The sequence below is a fragment of the Haliotis rufescens genome, unplaced genomic scaffold (genome assembly GCF_023055435.1).
Source record: "Haliotis rufescens isolate VD_foot unplaced genomic scaffold, xgHalRufe1.0.p SCAF_1, whole genome shotgun sequence".
Taxonomy (NCBI): Eukaryota; Metazoa; Mollusca; class Gastropoda; order Lepetellida; family Haliotidae; genus Haliotis; species Haliotis rufescens.
The window spans coordinates 88,596,394-88,618,654 of record NW_025963779.1 but is presented as its reverse complement, the minus strand read 5'-3'; the positions used below and the strand labels follow the sequence as shown (position 1 = coordinate 88,618,654).

The following is a 22,261-nucleotide window of genomic DNA, read 5'->3' as shown; positions in this document are numbered from 1 at the left end:
CATTCTGTAGGTCAACAAATATTGGTTGAACGAGCTCAGTCACATCGGCTGTCATTCTGTAGGTCAACAGACATTGGTGGAACGAGCTCAGTCACATAGGCTGTCATTCTGTAGGTCAACAAATATTGGTGGAACGAGCTCAGTCACATCGGCTGTCATTCTGTAGGTCAACAAATATTGGTGGAACAAGCTCAGTCACATCTGCTGTCATTCTGTAGGTCAACAAACATTGGTTGAACGAGCTCAGTCATAATTGCTGTCTTTCTGTAAGTTAACAAATATTCGTTGAACGAGCTCAGTCATATCTGCTGTCATTCTGTAAGTTAACAGACATTAGTTGAACGAGCTCAGTCATATCTGCTGTCATTCTGTAGGTCAACAAATATTCGTTGAACAAGCTCAGTCACATTTGCTGTCATTCTGTAGGTTAACAAACATTATTCAACTAGATAGGCTTGACAAAAGGTTTTCTTCATAAAGCTTATATCTCAATGTCACATTTTTTCGATTCTCACTTCTTTTTGCGCCCCCAAACATATGCGAGACCACACGTTTAATGACGTAATCAAGGTAGACGCTTCAAAGCCACTGAAGACATTAAAGTGTCTGCCACTTTCCGCTGAAGTTATGTTAGGAATTAAGCTATGTTAAGCTATTAAGTTATGAAAACATCCCTAAAAACTTACACTTTCACTTATGTCCATTTTAATCAAACTTGAACTGATGATAACTTTGCATCAAAACAATCGTATTCACCGATGATGTATCATCTGCTGTTTGTAAACTTCCTGTCTGTAATGGCATGTGACTGATCATGTGGTGCATCTATTTTAAACTTGACTGTAATGGAATGGCTCCAAATCACGTGATGGTAACAAAATGTCACCTGATTGACTCGTCTAGCTTGGCGGGACATTATCAGTCTTGATTTGACAAGATAAGGTCAACTGACCATCCAAGTGTAAACAGGAATAAATGTTCTCAAAGGAAAGACTTAGTTTTAGTGTACTGGGATTGTTGTGAGACATGTGGTCAGAAATACTTCTTAGGTGCTCAAAAACACAGAACACAAGGAAATAAGTCATAAAAAGTTATATTGAGCATGCTGAGCCACTGTCAACTATGAGTGTACGACAAATCTTTGACATCAAAGTTTTCAAGAAACCCATGATTGTATTCTTAATACTTACAGTCTGAAATATGTCAAATCCTGTAGCAAGAGTATATTCCCAGTGTTTTCCAATGTAAAGGTCAATCAGAACTTCCAGCTCTGCCATATTCCAAACTGAGGCTGACTTCCCATGAGCCTCCAGGAACTGAGCATGCTCAGTACGGTCCATCATTGCTACCAACCATCCACACAGACAGGCAGCCACAGAAGCATCCTGAACATCAAAAGCAAGAAGCTGAAGCATATGTCATCCCATACCTACCATAACTGTGATAAGTCCCCTTGAAATCAGACCTTTCACTCCATTCAATACCTCTGTGCATGAAGAAGTGAGGACACCCCAATGGAAAGTGCATCAGGTGAACTATATTCTCAGTATGAGTGAAGGAAGTACCAGCACTGACTTCTGTATTTTGAAAACAAACCAATAATTCCTTTCCAGAATATACATAATAAAGATGCCGTCGTTATTCTGTGGATATTTTACACAACATGTCGTGTTTCACGCCCAAAAGGGGATACCATTGAAAGCATGTATGTGTCTTGTGTGGTTTTGTTTGAGAAATCAATACATTGGAATCAAGGTGATATAGACATGAAGCCAAATCGCTTTAGAAAGCTGACATCTGATTTGGCTCAAGTACCAACGCATCCTTCATGTAGATTGGGTGGTTAATGATCACTCAGGGTTCACCTGACACTACCTTGTATGGATATGCCCTCAGATCTTCACGCAATAAGGTTTTGTATCATAGTTAAGATCGGATTTTAATGAAATTGAACTGTAATTAGTTTTTAGATTTATATAAAATGTGAACCGAATTTAAGAAATGACTTTATGCATAAGTGTCTTGTAAACAGTTCTTATTTATGTTATTATACATTTGACAGGATTCAAGAGGTCAACAAATAATTCCTCATGTTGTCATGGTTTCCTACCAAGATAAAAATAGTAAAACAATAGAAAAGTTGTCTTGGTGTCCAATTGAACTGACCCCACATTCACATCAGACGACATGCAGAGGAAAACCAAACCTTGGAAAACACCAAGTGAAAGTCTACTCCGCTAAAGCTCCTATACCTGTTGACAAGCAGCTAGTTCAGCAAAAAGGGAATTGCGGAGGACAACGGATGCTTGTAAGAGGGACTTCCAGGGAGACGCTGCGGCCTGGGACGAGAACACCACCTGGAACACGTCCTCCCCCGCCGAGTCCTCCGTGAGGGTCAGGTCCACTACAACAGTCACACAGTGGAAATGTGGGACTAAATTTCTGTGTCAAGTCCTACAGATTACACTATCCAAACTCGTAACATAAAGTGTACTTTATTCAGCATGTACATTTTACCTTTTCTATCTTGTTTGTATTATGGGCCTAAGGTACAGACTAAATTTTGTCTGTCTGCTCTGTCTGTCCATCCATCCGTCCATCATGTATAGATGGCATGGTTAATACAAAATCTGTAATGGCTTTCAAGGAAATGAGCACACAGGTAATATGCAGGGGTGCATCAAACAGATTTATTAGGACATTCCTACTTAAGTTCATTGTCAGAATGGCTCAAACTGTACTAACAAAAACATGCTTAAAATAAGTCAACACAATGGTGTTTCAATATAGATTGACTTCTATTATTGTAATTTTTAATCACTATACAGCTGTGATTGCAAAATTATAGTTAATTTCAAAGCATTATTACTTTTTAAGGCCTCTTAAAGGCTGAAACCAGGCCCATGTGTGACCTTGGATAAAGTTTTCCCTGCTCACCTGGTTGTGACTGATCCAGAGAAAGGGCAGCCCCCTGGGGAGAGTCCAGGCTGAGGTGGTCCTCCTCATCACTGCTCGCGTTCCCTGAGGACATTGTTACCATGGTTAGCTAGGCAGGAGTCACTGAGAGGGTGGGTGGATGAGACGGTAGGTGGGTGGGTGGATGGGTGGATGGGCGGGTTGATGGGTGGATGGGTGGATGGATGGGTTGATGGGTGGATGGGCGGGTTGGTGGGTGGGTGGATGGATGGGTGGCTGGGTGGGTTGATGGGTGGATGGGTGGGTTGATGGGTGGATGGGTGGCTGGGTGGGTTGATGGGTGGATGGGTGGGTTGATGGGTGGATGGGTGGGTTGATGGGTAGATGGGTGGGTAGGTGGGTAGATGGGTGGGTTGATGGGTTGATGGGTGGCTGGGTGGGTTGGTGGATGGATGGGTGGCTGGGTGGGTTGATGGGTTGATGGGTGGATGGGTGGGTTGGTGGGTGGATGGATGGATGGGCGGGTTGGTGGGTGGGTGGATGGATGGGTGGATGGGTGGGTTGATGGGTGGGTTGGTGGGTGGGTGGATGGATGGGTGGCTGGGTGGGTTGATGGGTGGATGGGTGGGTTGATGGGTGGATGGGTGGGTAGGTGGGTAGATGGGTGGGTTGGTGGGTGGATGGATGGGTGGGTAGGTGGATGGATGGGTGGGTAGGTGGGTAGATGGGTTGGTTGGTGGGTGGATGGGTGGGTAGGTGGGTAGATGGGTGGGTAGGTGGGTAGATGGGTGGGTTGGTGGGTGGATGGATGGGTGGGTAGGTGGATGGATGGGTGGGTAGGTGGGTAGATGGGTTGGTTGGTGGATGGATGGGTGGGTGGGTAGGTGGGTGGATGGGCAGGTTAATGGGTAGATGGGCGGGTAGGTGGGTAGATGGGTGGGTTGGTTGGTGGATGGGTAGGTGGTTGGGTAGGTGGGTGGGTAGGTTGGTGGATGGGCGGGTTGATGGGTGGATGGGCGGGTAGGTGGGTAGACTCCAAAGACTAGTGAAATAAGGTTCCACGGGACTAGTCCTAAAAAAAAAGGCTGAATTTCTATGGCTGCAGACATGATACAGACAAGTTAACCTACCTCTCCCCTTTGACAAGCCAATCTTGGCATAAAGGGAAGATCTGACATCCTTTGTGGAGCCTCTTGTCTGAGTGTCAGTTGGCGTCTCCGACAACTTCCTTCGCAACATCACCGACTTGGCATCTGCATTTTCTATGACATAGTGGAGGTGTTCTCGCAGATGTCGACTGCGGAACTGGTGAAGCAGACCCTGCAACTGATCAACACACTTGGCGTCAGTCATCGAGAAGCTAGGGAATATCATCTCCATATCACTCCAAAGTGTGGTCAATAGTGTCCTTTTATAATTGACATTCAAGCTCAATAAGAAATACAAGTTTTTTCAGTGATAAATATCAGTTTCTTGTTTCTGTGACAATTGTCAGGAACTTCTATAGTGACCCCCTACAGGAGAAACACAACAGGCTCCACATGTCATTAGCATGCAAAGTTAGGAATACCTCAACTAGCAACCATCACGGAACAAGTATTGAAGAAATAAATGAATCGTGGTCGTTGTTTATTGTACAATAAAATACTGCTCAGAGAATAAACCATGAGAGGCGACCCTCATGTTTTATTCTCCCTGCAGTGTTTTATTGTTCGATAAACAACGACAGACTCTATAAGGCTGATGATAAAATGTACAAGCTTCAAAAATATTTACTTGTATTTTAATAATGATGACCCCCTAAATAGAAGTCCATTTTATTCACAGGTGGGTATTTCTGGCATATTCTCACAATCACAATGATTACCTGTACCTTCTCTCCCAATACTGATTTTCATATTGCTCCTGTTTTTGGTTGGGATTGTTTGGCCATTGCTCTTACATCGATGGAGAACAACTCACTAGACTATTCCCTCACCAAAAAAACGTCGCGAGCCATGTTCGAATCTCCAGAAATGATGCCATGATAGAACAGTGTTTTATCATGAAATAAACCACACTTCATTCTTCATTGTTCTTTGTAATTTATTGCATAGCTATCTTATATAGATCTACACAAATTAGCTCTCACTGTTCCCTGAACCCAGAGACACACATAGTCGGTTAAACCCTAGTGACATGGTCAGTACTGAGTGTTACACAAATGACATCATCGGTACTGAGTGTTACACAAATGACATCATCGGTACTGAGTGTTGCACGAATGACATCATCGGTACTGAGTGTTACACGAATGACATCGTCAGTACCGAGTGTTACATGAAAGACATCGTCAGTACCGAGTGTTACACGAATGACATTGTCAGTACCGAGTGTTACACGATTGACATTATCAGTACTGAGTGTTACACGAATGACATCGTCAGTACTGAGTGTTACACGAATGACATCGTCGGTACCGAGTGTTACACGCATGACATCATCAGTACTGAGTGTTACACGAATGACATCATCAGTACCGAGTGTTACATGAAAGACATCGTCGGTACCGAGTGTTACATGAATGACACCGTCTGTGTATCATCAGTACCGAGTGTCACACGAATGACATCGTCAGTACTGAGTGTTACACCAATGATATCATCAGTACCGAGTGTTACACGAACCTGTTGTTTGGGGAACTGATGCAGCTGAGCAAACCAGAGGAAGGGCAGCCACTTGTCAGCCTGGGCACACTCCTCCAGGAACACCGTGGACAGAGGCAGGTGGAGCAGGTGGCAGACGGTCACAGTCAGCAGCCACTGGTGGGCAGCATCGAAACTTGTACTGGGCAGGACAGAGAGACAGACAGATGCACGTCTCACACAACAGTAATGATGAGCAGAGCTATTCAGTGTCTTCAAATGTATGTGAAACATTTGTCCACAACTACAGCTTGTTTTAACTTACTTTGTTTGTTTGTTTGATTGTTGTTTAATGCCGCACTCAGCAATATTCCAGCTATATGACGGCGGTCTGTAAATAATCGAGTCTCAACCAGACATTCCAGTGATTGATATCCTGAGCATCGATCTACGCAGTTGGGATACAATGACATGCATCAACCACGTCAGTGAGCCTGACCATCCAATCACGTTAGTCACCTCTTATGACAGGCATAGTCACCTCTTACGGCAAGCATGGGTTACTGAAGACTTTAATTTACTCAAAAGAGTGAATGCTGCTCACAGCTACATAAACTGTCTCTCTCTCCATGAAACAGTTCCAGGTTTTGTTGTGGAGATATGAGGGGACAGTCAGCTAAATTCAGTTTCAGTACAAGGGAAGTAACACACACATGGCGGGGAGGGATGCACAACAGTGACTTTGGCCTTGAGGATGACTTATTTGAGGAGATTGAAAAAAATCCTTGAGGTGGTTATCTTTTTCTTGTAAAGTGTGTATTAAGATAGAAAGACATAGAGAAAACTGAGATAATTGTTGATTGACAAATAATCCCGAACTTGACACAAATGACCTTGTTGGGTCTCCAGCTGCCCAGGTGAAACAAGGACTGGTACCGACCTGTTGATGCCCTTCTTGATGATGCTGTCCGCTGTAGCCCTCTCCAAGGCCTCCACCACGCTGGGGCCATTCCTCCTCCTCCGCCTCACACAGTTCAACAGCAGGTCCACTGTACAACGTAATGGAGAACGAGTGAGTGAGTGAGTGAGTGAGTGAGTGAGTGCGTGAGTGGTGTGTGTGTGTGGGGGGGGGGGGGGGGGGGGGAGGATGATGACACCAGTAATTGCCTTCATTGGAGTGACAAGCGAAGGCTTAAACCACTAGGCTACCTGACCACTTGGAGAAGGAGGTCACATGGACAGGGACTTGTATTGCATGCAGTGCATTGTTGGAAATGTCTTAAACATATCAGTCTACATCAGTCAGAGAATTCAGAATCTTTGCTTTACCGTGAGTGAGTGAGTGAGTTTGGTCAAAGACATAGATCTATATGGTACACGAATTTGGTTTGGTTTAACTCTGCTTTGAACAGAATTTCAGTTAGCTTAATTATTAATGCTGGAGGAAATCCCTTAGTGATGCAGGTCTTACATGTTTACCACTCTGGTGAAACCCAAAAGCATGGGTGTGGTTCTGATAAACCTAGAAATATAATCAGGACAAATCTTGGATTCAAACCAGTTCGAAAGGTTTTTCTGGCACAGCGAAACTGTGCCCTTTGGTGTTGGAGAATATATCTTAAGCTTCTTTTGAGCAATATTCAGCCAATATTCACACATTGCACCAATCTGTATTCAAAGCCAGGTCCTTGGCAGTGTCAGACCAACACCTTACCCACCTATCCTACCGCCCCATATGAAGGGCTCCAGCAACGCCAACTCACATACTGGTCCCTTGCTTTATAGGAGTTGAAAGGTCAAGGTCAAGGGGACTTTTATACTTCACAATCCCTGAATCAGGATATATCCTAATTTCCATTGTCATTTCCATTGTAATGGTTATAGGATGGTTCCATAATTTGGCTTCACACATTTATAAATATATGCAGTATACAGTTCTGATCAGGGCTTGTGCACACTGGTATGCATGTAATATGCACACAGTCAGTGAGGCATCTTGCTGACATTGTTACTACTCCAATAGGGTTTGAGTCTCAGTGTGGTGCTGACTGGTGACATGGGGTTTGTGTTTCAGTGTGGTGCTGACTGGTGACATGGGGTTTGTGTTTCAGTGTGGTGCTGACTGGTGACATGGGGTTTGTGTTTCAGTGTGGTGCTGACTGGTGACATGGGGTTTGAGTCTCAGTGTGGTGCTGACTGGTGACATGGGGTTTGAGTCTCAGTGTGGTGCTGACTGGTGACATGGGGTTTGTGTTTCAGTGTGGTGCTGACTGGTGACATGGGGTTTGTGTTTCAGTGTGGTGCTGACTGGTGACATTGGGTTTGTGTTTCAGTGTGGTGCTGACTGGTGACATGGGGTTTGAGTCTCAGTGTGGTGCTGACTGGTGACATGGGGTTTGAGTCTCAGTGTGGTGCTGACTGGTGACATGGGGTTTGAGTCTCAGTGTGGTGCTGACTGGTGACATTGGGTTTGTGTTTCAGTGTGGTGCTGACTGGTGACATGGGGTTTGAGTCTCAGTGTGGTGCTGACTGGTGACATGGGGTTTGAGTCTCAGTGTGGTGCTGACTGGTGACATGGGGTTTGAGTCTCAGTGTGGTGCTGACTGGTGACATGGGGTTTGAGTCTCAGTGTGGTGCTGACTGGTGACATGGGGTTTGAGTCTCAGTGTGGTGCTGACTGGTGACATGGGGTTTGAGTCTCAGTGTGGTGCTGACTGGTGACATGGGGTTTGAGTCTCAGTGTGGTGCTGACTGGTGACATGGGGTTTGAGTCTCAGTGTGGTGCTGACTGGTGACATAGGGTTTGAGTCTCAGTGTGGTGCTGACTGGTGACATGGGGTTTGAGTCTCAGTGTGGTGCTGACTGGTGACATGGGGTTTGAGTCTCAGTGTGGTGCTGACTGGTGACATAGGGTTTGAGTCTCAGTGTGGTGCTGACTGGTGACATGGGGTTTGTGTTTCAGTGTGGTGCTGACTGGTGACATGGGGTTTGAGTCTCAGTGTGGTGCTGACTGGTGACATGGGGTTTGAGTCTCAGTGTGGTGCTGACTGGTGACATGGGGTTTGTGTTTCAGTGTGGTGCTGACTGGTGACATGGGGTTTGAGTCTCAGTGTGGTGCTGACTGGTGACATGGGGTTTGAGTCTCAGTGTGGTGCTGACTGGTGACATGGGGTTTGAGTCTCAGTGTGGTGCTGACTGGTGACATGGGGTTTGTGTTTCAGTGTGGTGCTGACTGGTGACATGGGGTTTGAGTCTCAGTGTGGTGCTGACTGGTGACATAGGGTTTGAGTCTCAGTGTGGTGCTGACTGGTGACATGGGGTTTGAGTCTCAGTGTGGTGCTGACTGGTGACATAGGGTTTGAGTCTCAGTGTGGTGCTGACTGGTGACATGGGGTTTGTGTTTCAGTGTGGTGCTGACTGGTGACATGGGGTTTGAGTCTCAGTGTGGTGCTGACTGGTGACATGGGGTTTGAGTCTCAGTGTGGTGCTGACTGGTGACATGGGGTTTGAGTCTCAGTGTGGTGCTGACTGGTGACATGGGGTTTGAGTCTCAGTGTGGTGCTGACTGGTGACATGGGGTTTGAGTCTGAGTGTGGTGCTGACTGGTGACATGGGGTTTGAGTCTCAGTGTGGTGCTGACTGGTGACATGGGGTTTGAGTCTCAGTGTGGTGCTGACTGGTGACATGGGGTTTGAGTCTCAGTGTGTTGCTGACTGGTGACATGGGGTTTGAGTCTCAGTGTGGTGCTGACTGGTGACATGGGGTTTGAGTCTCAGTGAGGTGCTGACTGGTGACATGAGGTTTGAGTCTCAGTGTGGTGCTGACTGGTGACATGGGGTTTGAGTCTCAGTGTGGTGCTGACTGGTGACATGGGGTTTAAGTCTCAGTGTGGTGCTGACTGGTGACATGGGGTTTGAGTCTCAGTGTGGTGCTGACTGGTGACATGGGGTTTGAGTCAGTATTTCAGTTATATAATGGCGTGTGAGCTTAATGTTGTTGGAAAGCCAACAAGCACGGGTATGGTGCTGACAAACCTAGAAACATAATCGGGTCGAACCAGGATTCGAACCCAGTCATAGGTTTCTGGCACGCCCCAGGGATGCAACTCTGCACAGCGAATTGCGGCGCCTTAGACGACTGGGCCACTGTGTCGATTGTGTGACATTGCCACTTGCTGGAATATTGCTTTTATTATAGCTAAAATTCATTATTGTGAGTGTTGAAAATATTTCACAGTGACATTACTCTAAAATGAAAGGTATTAACAAGTACCATTACTTGATTAGAACATATAGAAAACATAGAAGAATAGAAGCAATCGTTTTTGTGATCTTATAAACAATAATATTGCTAAGGTGATATTGATGACTTTGTGTGCTTTTTCGCTTTGTAACAGGTGGCACTGCAGCTTTCAATATTTGTTGTGTTAATTCAATTATTTTACATACCACAGTAACCGTGGTAACATGACTGAAACATAATGAAGTTGGAAAATTTGTCATCTTGGAAAAAGGATGTTTGTTTAATGTTTGAATACATCATTTCCAATTCCAACTTACCCACTTCCTCTTCATGTGCGTGCATCACCTCCTTCCTCTTGTCAATGGTACCCATGATGCCATTGTTCTTGTAAGCGAGAATTTCCACACCTATTTGAATGTATGTTCGCAATGGCAGACTGTCTTGGTCGATCATTTCCACAAAAGCTACACATGCACTTGTGATGGCAGCACTTGTGAAGTTCTTCACGGCTATCCATAGCGCCACCCCACACACAGTGTTAATCCTGGAACATGGAGTGATTGCGTAGTGAGTATGATTTTTTTTGCCGCTTTTAGCAATATTCTAGCAGTACCATGGCAGGGGACACCCAAAATGAATCAAACCCAGGCCTTCGGCGTGACAAGCAGCCGCTTTAACCATGAGGCTTCCCCACTGCCCCAGAAAAATGGAGTGCACATCTCATAATATCCACTGGTCTATAGATCATTATAAGCTATAATGCACCAGTCTCTATATCATTAAAAGCTATAATGCACCAGTCTATATATCATTATCAGCTATAATGCACCGGTCTATATATCATTATCAGCTATAATGCACTGGTCTATATATCATTATCAGCTATAATGCACTGGTCTATAGATCATTATAAGCTATAATGCACCAGTCTCTATATCATTAAAAGCCATAATGCACCAGTCTATATATCATTATCAGCTATAATGCACTGGTCTATATATCATTATCAGCTATAATGCACCAGTCTATATATCATTATCAGCTATAATGCACTGGTCTATATATCATTATCAGCTATAATGCACCAGTCTATATATCATTATAAGCTATAATGCACCAGTCTCTATATCATTAAAAGCTATAATGCACTGGTCTATATATCATTATCAGCTATAATGCACTGGTCTATATATCATTATCAGCTATAATGCACCAGTCTATATATCATTATAAGCTATAATGCACCAGTCTCTATATCATTAAAAGCTATAATGCACCAGTCTATATATCATTATCAGCTATAATGCACTGGTCTATATATCATTATCAGCTATAATGCACCAGTCTATATATCATTATCAGCTATAATGCACTGGTCTATATATCATTATCAGCTATAATGCACCAGTCTATATATCATTATCAGCTATAATGCACTGGTCTATATATCATTATCAGCTATAATGGACGGTCTATATATCATTAAAAGCTATAATGCACCGGTCTATATATCATTATCAGCTATAATGCACCAGTCAATATATCATTATCAGCTATAATGCACCGGTCTATATATCATTATCAGCTATTATGCACCGGTCTATATATCATTACCGGCTATAATGCACCAGTCTATATATCATTATCAGCTATAATGCACCAGTCTATATATCATTATCAGCTATAATGCACCAGTCTATATATCATTATCAGCTATAATGCACCGGTCTATATATCATTATCAGCTATAATGCACTGGTCTATATATCATTATCAGCTATAATGGACCAGTCTGTATATCATTATCAGCTATAATGGACCAGTCTATATATCATTATCAGCTATAATGCACCAGTCTATATATCATTACCGGCTGTACTACAGGGCAACCATTCTGGTGTGGAGGGGCTAGGAGTTTCTTGAAATATATAATGTCATAACATAATGTTACAAAAACACAAAGCTGTTCAATGGACATTGTTGGATGTCCTGCTAAAAAGTGTTATGAAAACAAATTTAAAATGCTCCCTTCAGCATTTGTTTGTAGCAGTGACCCAAAACTTATTTTGTCTCTAACCAAACTCCCGCAGAGTGAATAACAACGACATTATAACATTCATGTGTGTATTATGTACACATGAGTCTTTTAAATCAGTCCAACATTCGCACACTCAGGTAATCCCACTTTATGTTACACAGAAGACATGAAACGTCTTATGGATTACAACCTGTTAATTGTCTTTGGATACATTTTAGCGCTACGTCTTGCCCCTTCATCAGGTGAATACCAGATGAATACCAGTTGAATACCAGTTGAATACCAGATGAATGTCAGGTGAATACCAGTTGAATACCAGATGAATACCAGATGAAGGGGCAACAGGTGGTTACAAACAATAAAGAAATTCCTATCCATAAAAGTTACATATCTTCCGATTCTTCTATATTTCCAGTGCCAATCAAAAACAATATTACCTTGATTCACACAGCTCAATCAAGCCAAGAGCTGCCAACACACTTGCAATAGTGCTAGTTTCTGTCCTCAATATTTGGTGTGAGGGCATTTCACTCTCAGGAGCAAGCTTTGTGACTGTATACTATATCTCAATTTACTAAAAGCATCAGGTAGCAGAACTTACTCTTCCTTCAAGTGTCATACTGGTCCAGAACTGAGGTATTCTCAAACTGACAAATAATTTCTAGCAAGGAAATCTTTCTGATTTTGTTGATGACTTCCAAACTAGGTATCTGTAAGACCTACCTCTTGTTGCTTATAGTTGTTGCGCCCGAGTCAATCTCCTCTGCCAGGAAGGAGAGAAAGGCATACGTAGGTCTGCCATGTTTTAGGTAGAACATGTAACGGATCTTCTCCGAGTAGGCGAACTGTGACACCAGGTCTGTCTGGGAGAAGTAGGGCAGCAGCCGTTGGCACTCTGCGAAACAAGACGTGGGACGGAACAGGTTCAACTTATTTGTTTGCTTGTTGTTTAATGCCTCCCTCTGCAATATTTGGTAGCCTGTGAATAATCAAGTCTGGATCAGACTATCCTGTGATTGATGTTATGAGCAGCGATCGTGTGATGTGTGTATTATATCGTTTGATGTGTGTATTATATCGTTTGATGTGTGTATTATATCGTGTGATGTGTGTATTATATCGTTTGATGTGTGTATTATATCGTGTGATGTGTGTATTATATCGTGTGATGTGTGTATAGTATCGTGTGATGTGTGTATTGTATCATGTGATGTGTATATAGTATCATGTGATGTGTGTATAGTATCATGTGATGTGTTTATTATATCGTGTGATGTGTGTATTATATCGTATGATGTGTGTATAGTATCGTGTGATGTGTGTATTGTATCATGTGATGTGTATATAGTATCATGTGATGTGTGTATAGTATCATGTGATGTGTTTATTATAGAGTGTGATGTGTGTATTATATCATGTGATGTGTGTATAGTATTGTGTGATGTGTGTATAGTATCATGTGATGTGTGTATTATATCGTGTGATGTGTGTATTATATTGTGTGATGTGTGTATTATATCATGTGATGTGTGTATTATATCATGTGATGTGTGTATAGTATTGTGTGATGTGTGTATAGTATCATGTGATGTGTGTATTATATCGTGTGATGTGTGTATTATATCATGTGATGTGTGTATTATATCATGTGATGTGTGTATAGTATTGTGTGATGTGTATATAGTATCATGTGATGTGTGTATTATATCGTGTGATGTGTGTATTATATTGTGTGATGTGTGTATTATATCATGTGATGTGTGTATAGTATTGTGTGATGTGTATATAGTATCATGTGATGTGTGTATTATATCGTGTGATGTGTGTATTATATCGTGTGATGTGTGTATTATATCATGTGATGTGTGTATAGTATTGTGTGATGTGTGTATAGTATCATGTGATGTGTGTATTATATCATGTGATGTGTGTATTATATCGTGTGATGTGTGTATTATATCATGTGATGTGTGTATTGTATCATGTGATGTGTGTATAGTATTGTGTGATGTGTGTATAGTATCATGTGATGTGTGTATAGTATCGTGTGATGTGTGTATTATATTGTGTGATGTGTGTATTATATCATGTGATGTGTGTATTATATCATGTGATGTGTGTATAGTATTGTGTGATGTGTATATAGTATCATGTGATGTGTGTATTATATCGTGTGATGTGTGTATTATATCGTGTGATGTGTGTATTATATCATGTGATGTGTGTATAGTATTGTGTGATGTGTGTATAGTATCATGTGATGTGTGTATTATATCATGTGATGTGTGTATTATATCATGTGATGTGTGTATTATATCATGTGATGTGTGTATTATATCATGTGATGTGTGTATAGTATTGTGTGATGTGTGTATAGTATCATGTGATGTGTGTATTATATCGTGTGATGTGTGTATTATATCATGTGATGTGTGTATTATATCATGTGATGTGTGTATTGTATCGTGTGATGTGTATATAGTATCATGTGATGTGTGTATAGTATCGTGTGATGTGTATATTATATCGTGTGATGTGTGTATAGTATTGTGTGATGTGTGTATAGTATCGTGTGATGTGTGTATAGTATCGTGTGATGTGTGTGCTAGGCCTACCTTCTCCAGCAACTGTGTTTCCATTCTGCCAACCGAACAAGCGCCTTGGATCCAGTGGCGCACTTCCCTGAAGCAATAAAAATCAGCAACCATAACAAAATTCTGAAACAATGTTTTCCTTTGTCACACAGAGGCCTGGTATAAGTTGTGAATAACACTCTCATTGTTCCATGTAATACTGTATCACTGAAATAGTTTGTTGTCATGAAAATAGCTGTCCAATTATGTCTTATCTTTAACAAAGTTGGGCATTTTCTTGAATGTCCTCTCATATCACCAACACCTTCACCCATCCCCTCCTATTGACCAACAGCCTAACTACAAGAATCTGCCCAAATACTTAGAAAACTGTTCAGCAAATGCCTTTCGTAAGTGAATAACTATCTGTGTAAACCTGTTACATAGAGAATCTCACCCGAGTGTCTTTTGATATCAATTATAATAACACGAGTTGATAAAAGTGGAAAAAATTCCGAGGCTTGCCGAGGGCTTTTGTCACTTTTATCAACGAGTGTTGATATATTTGATATCAAAAGACAAGAGGGTAAGATTTTATTTATCTTCCAAAATCATTCTTCCAACTTTTTCAATTTGTAGACAGTAATTAGCAGTGTCTTCAGTGTAAAAAGCACTGCAAACAGCTTCAGTAGCAGAGCCATTAGTGATGTGCCATTTGATTGTGACATCATGGTAACCAGTGACGTCACAATGGTCTGCAAACCATTGTGATGTAATTTCATTGCAGCGATATCTACAGTGTAGATATCGCTTGAACTCATCCAAGTGATATCTCCTGTGGGAGCCAGTTTTGGATGATAAATTTATTTCTCATCACAAAACATACATGATAAGTGAAAAGCAAATGATGACTATTACCATGTATTACTCAGCACACTTTCATGACGCAGTCCTCATTTTGATGGGAGGGAGGATGGTCCTACACAACTTAAATAGCAAATATTTCAACAAAACCACAGCAGTAAGACCAGCAATGAGCTTCACACATTGTGCCTATGTGGGGAATAGATCCGGGGCCTTTGGCATGACAAATACAGGCGACCCCACCTCCCTTGCACAGACTATATAGAGTAGGAATTGTTTGAGAGGCATTACTTAGAAGTGGACAGATGACAAAGTGCCTATGTGGGGAATAGATCCGGGGCCTTTGGCATGACAAATACAGGCGACCCCACCTCCCTTACACAGACTATATAGAGTAGGAATTGTTTGAGAGGCATTACTTAGAAGTGGACAGATGACAAAGTAGACACAATTTTATGGATCACAATAAAATTAAAAAAAGTTCTTATCCATGAATTGTGTCGACTTATATAGAGAGTTATATGGACTTTGCACCCAGGTTGTCTACCCACCATGAGCAGTTGGTAGACGTTGACATCGATGCGAGGGGAAGCTATGGAGTCAGTGGGGAACAGAGCCGAATACAGTTTAGGGTACTCCTTCAGCTTGTCCTGCAGTAAATTCTGGTCCATGTTCCCGAAGACCTCCAGTCTCAACACATCCGAGTTCTGAAACATGCACAATGATGTAATAATGTGCATATTGATAATGCACGAATCCACACCTAAAAGCATCCTCAAAGGGCTACATTATTAGCCCAGTCAACGGATTAGTGTGCACTCGAATAATATTCTCAGCTCCCTAGGGAGTATACTACATGAGCTGATGATGACCTTGTGTAAGGATTCAGCACCAGTTTTGGCAAGCTTGATACATGATTGTATTACAAATCATTTAACCTTGTTAACCTTGTAAATAATGCATTATACTTAGATAATTATGTCATGTGATCATTTCATAATGTCCTAATCATGTTAATTCTTTGAAATCATACCTGATGTAAAGGTGTAGGTAGATATGGAAGTGTTGCTACGGCAACATTCACATGGTCTTGTCTAATGAGGTCAGCGAGGGATGGGTCGTTTATCTTCCAAATACTGGCGGCACACATGAGACTGGCCTGATACACAGCTTCTGAATCTGGAAAAAACATGCCGCACATCGTACCAAAGAGTGGCTGTGTGAGTTGGGGCTTACGCATCCTTGAGGTGAGGTGAAAGTGAGTTTAACATCGCATCCAAGATTATTGCACTTATATAGCAGTGTGCATGCACGAGTGTGTGTGTGTGGCTGCTAGTGCTAGTCCGGACTAATGCCGATTTTATAGTGCTAGCCCACTGATATACCATGCCGCAGTTTAACAGGAATATCCCACTCGGACACAGTATACTGACTCCGAGCCAACCAGTCCTTGTTTTAGCCCCTTAGTGCTGAGCGCCAGGCAGGGTAACAACAAGTACCATCTTTTAACATCTTTTGGTATGACACAGCCAGGCATCAAACCCAGGACCTTCTGCTCTCAGGTCATACGCTCTACTACTACGCAGCTTTGAACAACATTCAAGTTATATCATAGCTGTATGCTTAATGTGAGACATTTACTATTTGGTAAAACCCAGGAACACGGGTATGGCGCTGATAAACGAAGAATCATCATCAGTGAATCTGTGATTTGAATGCATAAGGGGTGCAACTCTTCACGGGAAGCTGCAGCACCTCAGAAAACAAATTCATCCCTGCCTCATACTACCAAACACTGTACTCTTTATGCTGTACAAGCCATGATCCAAACATCCCCAGATGGATTTCAATATGTGCTCAAAACTTCCCCAGAAGGATTTCAGCATGTGCTCAAAACATCCCCAGGTGGATTTCAGTATGTGATCAAAACATCCCCAGAAGGATTTCAGTATGTGCTCAAAACATCCCCAGAAGGATTTCAGTATGTGATCAAAACATCCCCAGAAGGATTTCAGCATGTGCTCAAAACATCCCCAGAAGGATTTCAGTATGTGATCAAAACATCCCCAGATGGATTTCAGTAAGTGATCAAAACATCCCCAGAAGGATTTCAGCATGTGCTCAAAACATCCCCAGAAGGATTTCAGTATGTGATCAAAACATCCCCAGATGGATTTCAGTATGTGATCAAAACATCCCCAGAAGGATTTCAGCATGTGCTCAAAACATCCCCAGAAGGATTTCAGTATGTGATCAAAACATCCCCAGATGGATTTCAGTATGTGCTCAAAACATCCCCAGATGGATTTCAACATGTGATCAGAACATACACACACATTACACCAAACATCATTGAAAACATATGAAAATGTGAATGCCCTGACCATGCCAACTCGTCTTGCTGAACATCTCACAATGGGAAACAGGTTCTAATTTGACCACTGCTATTCAAACGTGAGTAAATGTTATTTTATGCATCAGTTTGCAATATTTCAGCCATATCCAACAATAACAAGTTTGGACCAGGAATCAGTGACAAAAATCATGGTTACGGATCCAAGTCACTGAGCCAGACCATTCAATCCATTCCATCCGTGTTCATTTGTGCAGATCAAGTGTAACAAATGCAATATGATTGTTACCATCTGGGTTGCGGCAGATGGTGAAGAAGTGCTGTAGGCTAGTCAGCCATGTCTTCAGGTCTTGGCTTTCAACATCAATCTTGTCCAGCTGCAGCCTACATAGACAAACACACACATTAAATACCTACACATCGCTAGTCATTCAGTACCTACACCTCGCTAATACCTACAGATCGCTAGTCATTCAATACCTACACCTCACTAATCATTCAATACCTACATCTCACTAATCATTTAATACCTACACCTCACTAATCATTCAATACCTACTCCTCGCTAATACCTACACCTCACTAATCATTCAATACCTACATCTCACTAATTATTCAATACCTACACCTCACTAATACCTACACCTCACTAATCATTCAATACCTACTCCTCGCTAATACCTACACCTCACTAATCATTCAATACCTACATCTCACTAATTATTCAATACCTACACCTCACTAATCATTCAATACCTACATCTCACTAATCCTTTAATACCTACACCTCGCTAATACCTACACCTCCCTAATCAGTCAATACCTACACCTCACTAATCATTTAATACCGACACCTCACTAATCATTTAATACCTACACCCCACTAATCATTCAATACCTACACCTCACTAATCATTCAATACCTACACCTCACTAATCATTTAATACCTACACCTCACCTATTGAGCTGTCATGGAAGCATATGTCCTCCATTGTATCATGTCATCACGTCACTATAACCTTCAAGAGTGAAGTCATGTCTCTCTCTCTCAACTAATGTATATTAGACAGAACCAATCTGTGACAGGGTTTAGTTAAAGCAACTGAATAAAGTCAACAGACGAAGCTGAATGTAATGTTAACACTATTGCCTAGACAAGTTACACATCGTTGAATGCACCTAGCCTACGGCCTCTCTGACTAGGCTTTGACGACAAGACCCTGTCTGCAGTATTGACTTGATTGGGACTAAGTGTTCTTATTCTGTAATGCATAAAGTTCATCTGACAGTCATATGCATTTTCATATATAAATACACATGTACACTGAAATAGAGCAGACAAGACTTTAATATGGTCAATGATGAAGTCTACACACAGTATGCTTTTTGGTTTTGTTTGTTTGTTGTTTCAGCCGCACTCTGTATGTCTGTACCAGACAATCAAGTGATTGACATCATGTGCATCGATCCGCACAATTGGGATACAATGTCAGCGAGTTTGACCACCTGATCCCGTTAGTCACCTCCTACAACAAGCATAGTTGCCTCTTACAGCAAGCATTGGTTGCTGAAGACCTAGTCTACACCCGATCTTCACGGTCCCCTCACACTGTGTGCACACAAACCTGTGTCTTGTGCAGTATCTCCACAGCGGCAGGACGAGCTGGTGCCGGGCACAGTAGGCCAGGAAGTGGTGGTGGAAGTGGTGCACCGTGTGTTGATCCAGATGCTGCAGGGGGTGGGGGGAACACACCACCCCTCCCACCCTCGACAGGTGCTTCATCAGGACGGGGAAGTCAGACAGCATCTCACTCCAGATAAAACCTTTCCTGTGAGTACAATAGAGACTAATATCACAATAGCTACAACATTTCCTGTAAGTACAAAATATCTATATATCATTCCAGATAAAGCTTTCCTATGAGTATGAAAATACACAGAGATCACTCAGGATAAATCCTTTCTTGTGAGTATAAACACACAAATATCAATATATACCAAACCACAAAAGAAACATCACCATGAAAAGATATATGACAAACCTTATTTGTCAAAACACTGTAAACATACTTTGAGACATATTCAAAAGATGAAACTTGGCAAAACTGATCATCAAGGTTGAAATTAAAGTGTCAAATGTTCTTAAAGTGAAACACGATGCTAGTCTCTGAGAAAATGGCATTACAAGTCAGTATCTTGTGTGTCCACCATGTGCATTGATGACTGCCGTGCAACATGGAATGGATGAGGCGGTAGATGAAGGCCATAGGCACTTGAGCCCACACTCTGAGGAACACTTGACGCAGTTCAGCTGCAGTTGTCGGCCTTGGTCGGACGTCATTCAGCCGTCTTTGAATCTCGTCCTAGGTGCTCAATGGGATTTAATTTGGGACTGCAGGCAGGCCACTGCATGGTTCTGATGCCATTCTGCTGGAGGAAGTCTCTTGTTTACTCGCAGTGTGGGTACGGGCGTTATCATGCTGAAACTCATGGGTGCGACTACGTGCCAAATGAGGTATGGCGTGTGGTCTCAAGACTTGATCAATGTACCGAGCTGCTGTGACAGCATTGCCTTTCCCTGGACTGATGTTCTGGAAGACCACAGGGCCGACCCTCTGTGCAAGACCAATTCCACCCCCCACCATGATGCTTGGACCACCGTTGCTGGAGCCTGTATACGGTCCTTACGTGGACTTGAAATGCATTGTCCAACTTGCAATCGTCCAAGGGCTTGGTGTCGCTGATTTCTTGTCAATCTTGGCATGTGGTAGCAATTCTTTTTTTTTTTTTTCTTTTTTTTTCTTTTTTTTTTCTTTTTTTTTTTTTTTAGAAAGACACACCTGTTACATAAATGGGCTTCCGCCCAGGGTAGCAGAAAGCCCATGACATAAAGCACAACTTATCAGTACATCTTGCTTTGTTGTTTTTTTATACAGAAAATAACATACTTCTCACTCACACATTCACTCTTGTTTATATATCATATTGCAGTTTAGGAAAGTACATGGTCTCAAACATTAAAATCTTGAGTACAAAACTAAAATTAAATTGAAAGCTGCTCCTCATTTTCGAAAAGTTGATGATACAGCATCCAAGCACCATAGAATTTCTGTTGATTACCTGTCTTGAAAGCAATATCTTTTTCAATGTTGTATCGTGAAAAAGCTTCCTTTTTATAAACATGAAAATAAGGTTTTGTATTTTGGAATTTATGTGGTAGCAATTCAATAACATATGAATGTTATCTGATCTGGGTGGATTTTTATAGGGCAAGAAATGGGGGAACGCATGTGCATTACCATTTGCACTGAACTCACGTGCATCGGGTTACCATGGCCATTGCCATGATGCATTTGGGCGATCGGTTTTATTGTCATCTGCTTTGTTTTCTTATCATCAAATTTCATTTTTCCAGACAAGGTAATGTTAAATTTTTGAAACTTTGACCAAAAATACCCAGGTATTTGAATGTGCAAAGTTACTTGGGGTAATGTTTCTTTTGCAGTTCAGTATAGATAAAACCTTTCTTGTGAGTATAAATACATAAATATCAGTATAGGTTAAACCTTTCTTTTGAGTAAAAACACACAAATATCACTATAGGTAAAACCTTTCTTGTGAGTATAAATACACAAATATCACTATAGGTTAAACCTTTCTTGTGAGTATAAACACACAAATATCACTTTTGGTAAAACCTTTTTGTGAGTATAAATACACAAATATCACTATTGGTAAAATCATTCCTTTGAGTTGACATACATCAATATCACTTCAGAATAACAATTACCTGCGAGTAGAAGACATCGATACACCAGATACAATATGTATGACCTTCCCTGGGACCGAGGCAGAAAATAATATTTCCTTCTTTACACATCGGAAGTAAAACATATAACTGATACAATCTGACATAGCCTTGACTAATCTTAGGCACCAGTCTAAACAGTCCTTTCCTGTTGGTGATAAATATTAGACCCTTTCGGTTCCTGTTTCCTTGTTGTGTTAGTGGTTGTCTTCAGTGAACTTATGTAGGGCATATTTAGCTTCAGGAAGAAAATATCATTAACAATTCACTGTTATATGTCAAAATAGTGTTGATATTTTTCTCATGATTTTTCTTCAGTTATATATGTAAAGTTAGTGTTTGTGTGATCACATTAGCAAATATCAGTGTAATCTGTATTCTGTACATTGCTCTACTTATCGCACTACTCGGGATTGTTTTCACTTACTTCATGAGACGTAAAGTAATTTCCATCTGCATTGATTCATTGCAGAGGTCAAGGTCACTGTAAAGGTCAATAATGCAGTCCTGACGTTGCCTGCAACTGCTACCATCTTCAGTGACCTCTCTGATCATTAGGTCAAGTAAGGTCAGTGCATCGTCATGGCGATTGTGGCTCAAGAGGTACTTCCACAACAATTTTCTGTTTGGATACATTTCCATGATGAAATCTGAAAGAGCAAAGTTTGATTCAAATTTGAAACTGAATTTGATCTTTTCATACCATGGCCATGACAGGTGGAAATATGTGGACAATATACAATACTGAGTGAGTGAGTATGGTGGACAACATACGATACTGAGTGAGTGAGTATGGTGGACAATATACAATACTGAGTGAGTGAGTATGGTGGACAATATAC

The 22,261-nt window shown here is 41.6% G+C and overlaps 1 protein-coding gene across 3 annotated transcripts in view; it reads right to left on the bottom strand.

Annotated features, from left to right (window-relative positions):
• Positions 1-22,261, bottom strand: part of LOC124118915 (spatacsin-like) — a 59,171-nt gene that overhangs the window by 16,439 nt on the left and 20,471 nt on the right. For 2 of the 3 annotated variants that reach the window (XM_046481224.2, XM_046481225.2), the window contains exons 11-24: positions 21,847-22,069; positions 19,237-19,440; positions 17,900-17,994; positions 16,291-16,436; positions 15,809-15,964; positions 14,436-14,502; positions 12,544-12,715; positions 10,100-10,326; positions 6,481-6,589; positions 5,583-5,742; positions 4,047-4,242; positions 2,938-3,021; positions 2,253-2,404; positions 1,191-1,385 (exon numbers count right to left, since the gene is read on the bottom strand). In XM_046481224.2, the coding sequence (XP_046337180.2) occupies positions 1,191-1,385; positions 2,253-2,404; positions 2,938-3,021; positions 4,047-4,242; positions 5,583-5,742; positions 6,481-6,589; positions 10,100-10,326; positions 12,544-12,715; positions 14,436-14,502; positions 15,809-15,964; positions 16,291-16,436; positions 17,900-17,994; positions 19,237-19,440; positions 21,847-22,069 (2,186 nt within the window). The remainder of the gene's footprint in view (positions 1-1,190; positions 1,386-2,252; positions 2,405-2,937; positions 3,022-4,046; positions 4,243-5,582; positions 5,743-6,480; positions 6,590-10,099; positions 10,327-12,543; positions 12,716-14,435; positions 14,503-15,808; positions 15,965-16,290; positions 16,437-17,899; positions 17,995-19,236; positions 19,441-21,846; positions 22,070-22,261) is intronic. The other variant, XM_046481226.2, reaches the window with a different exon arrangement.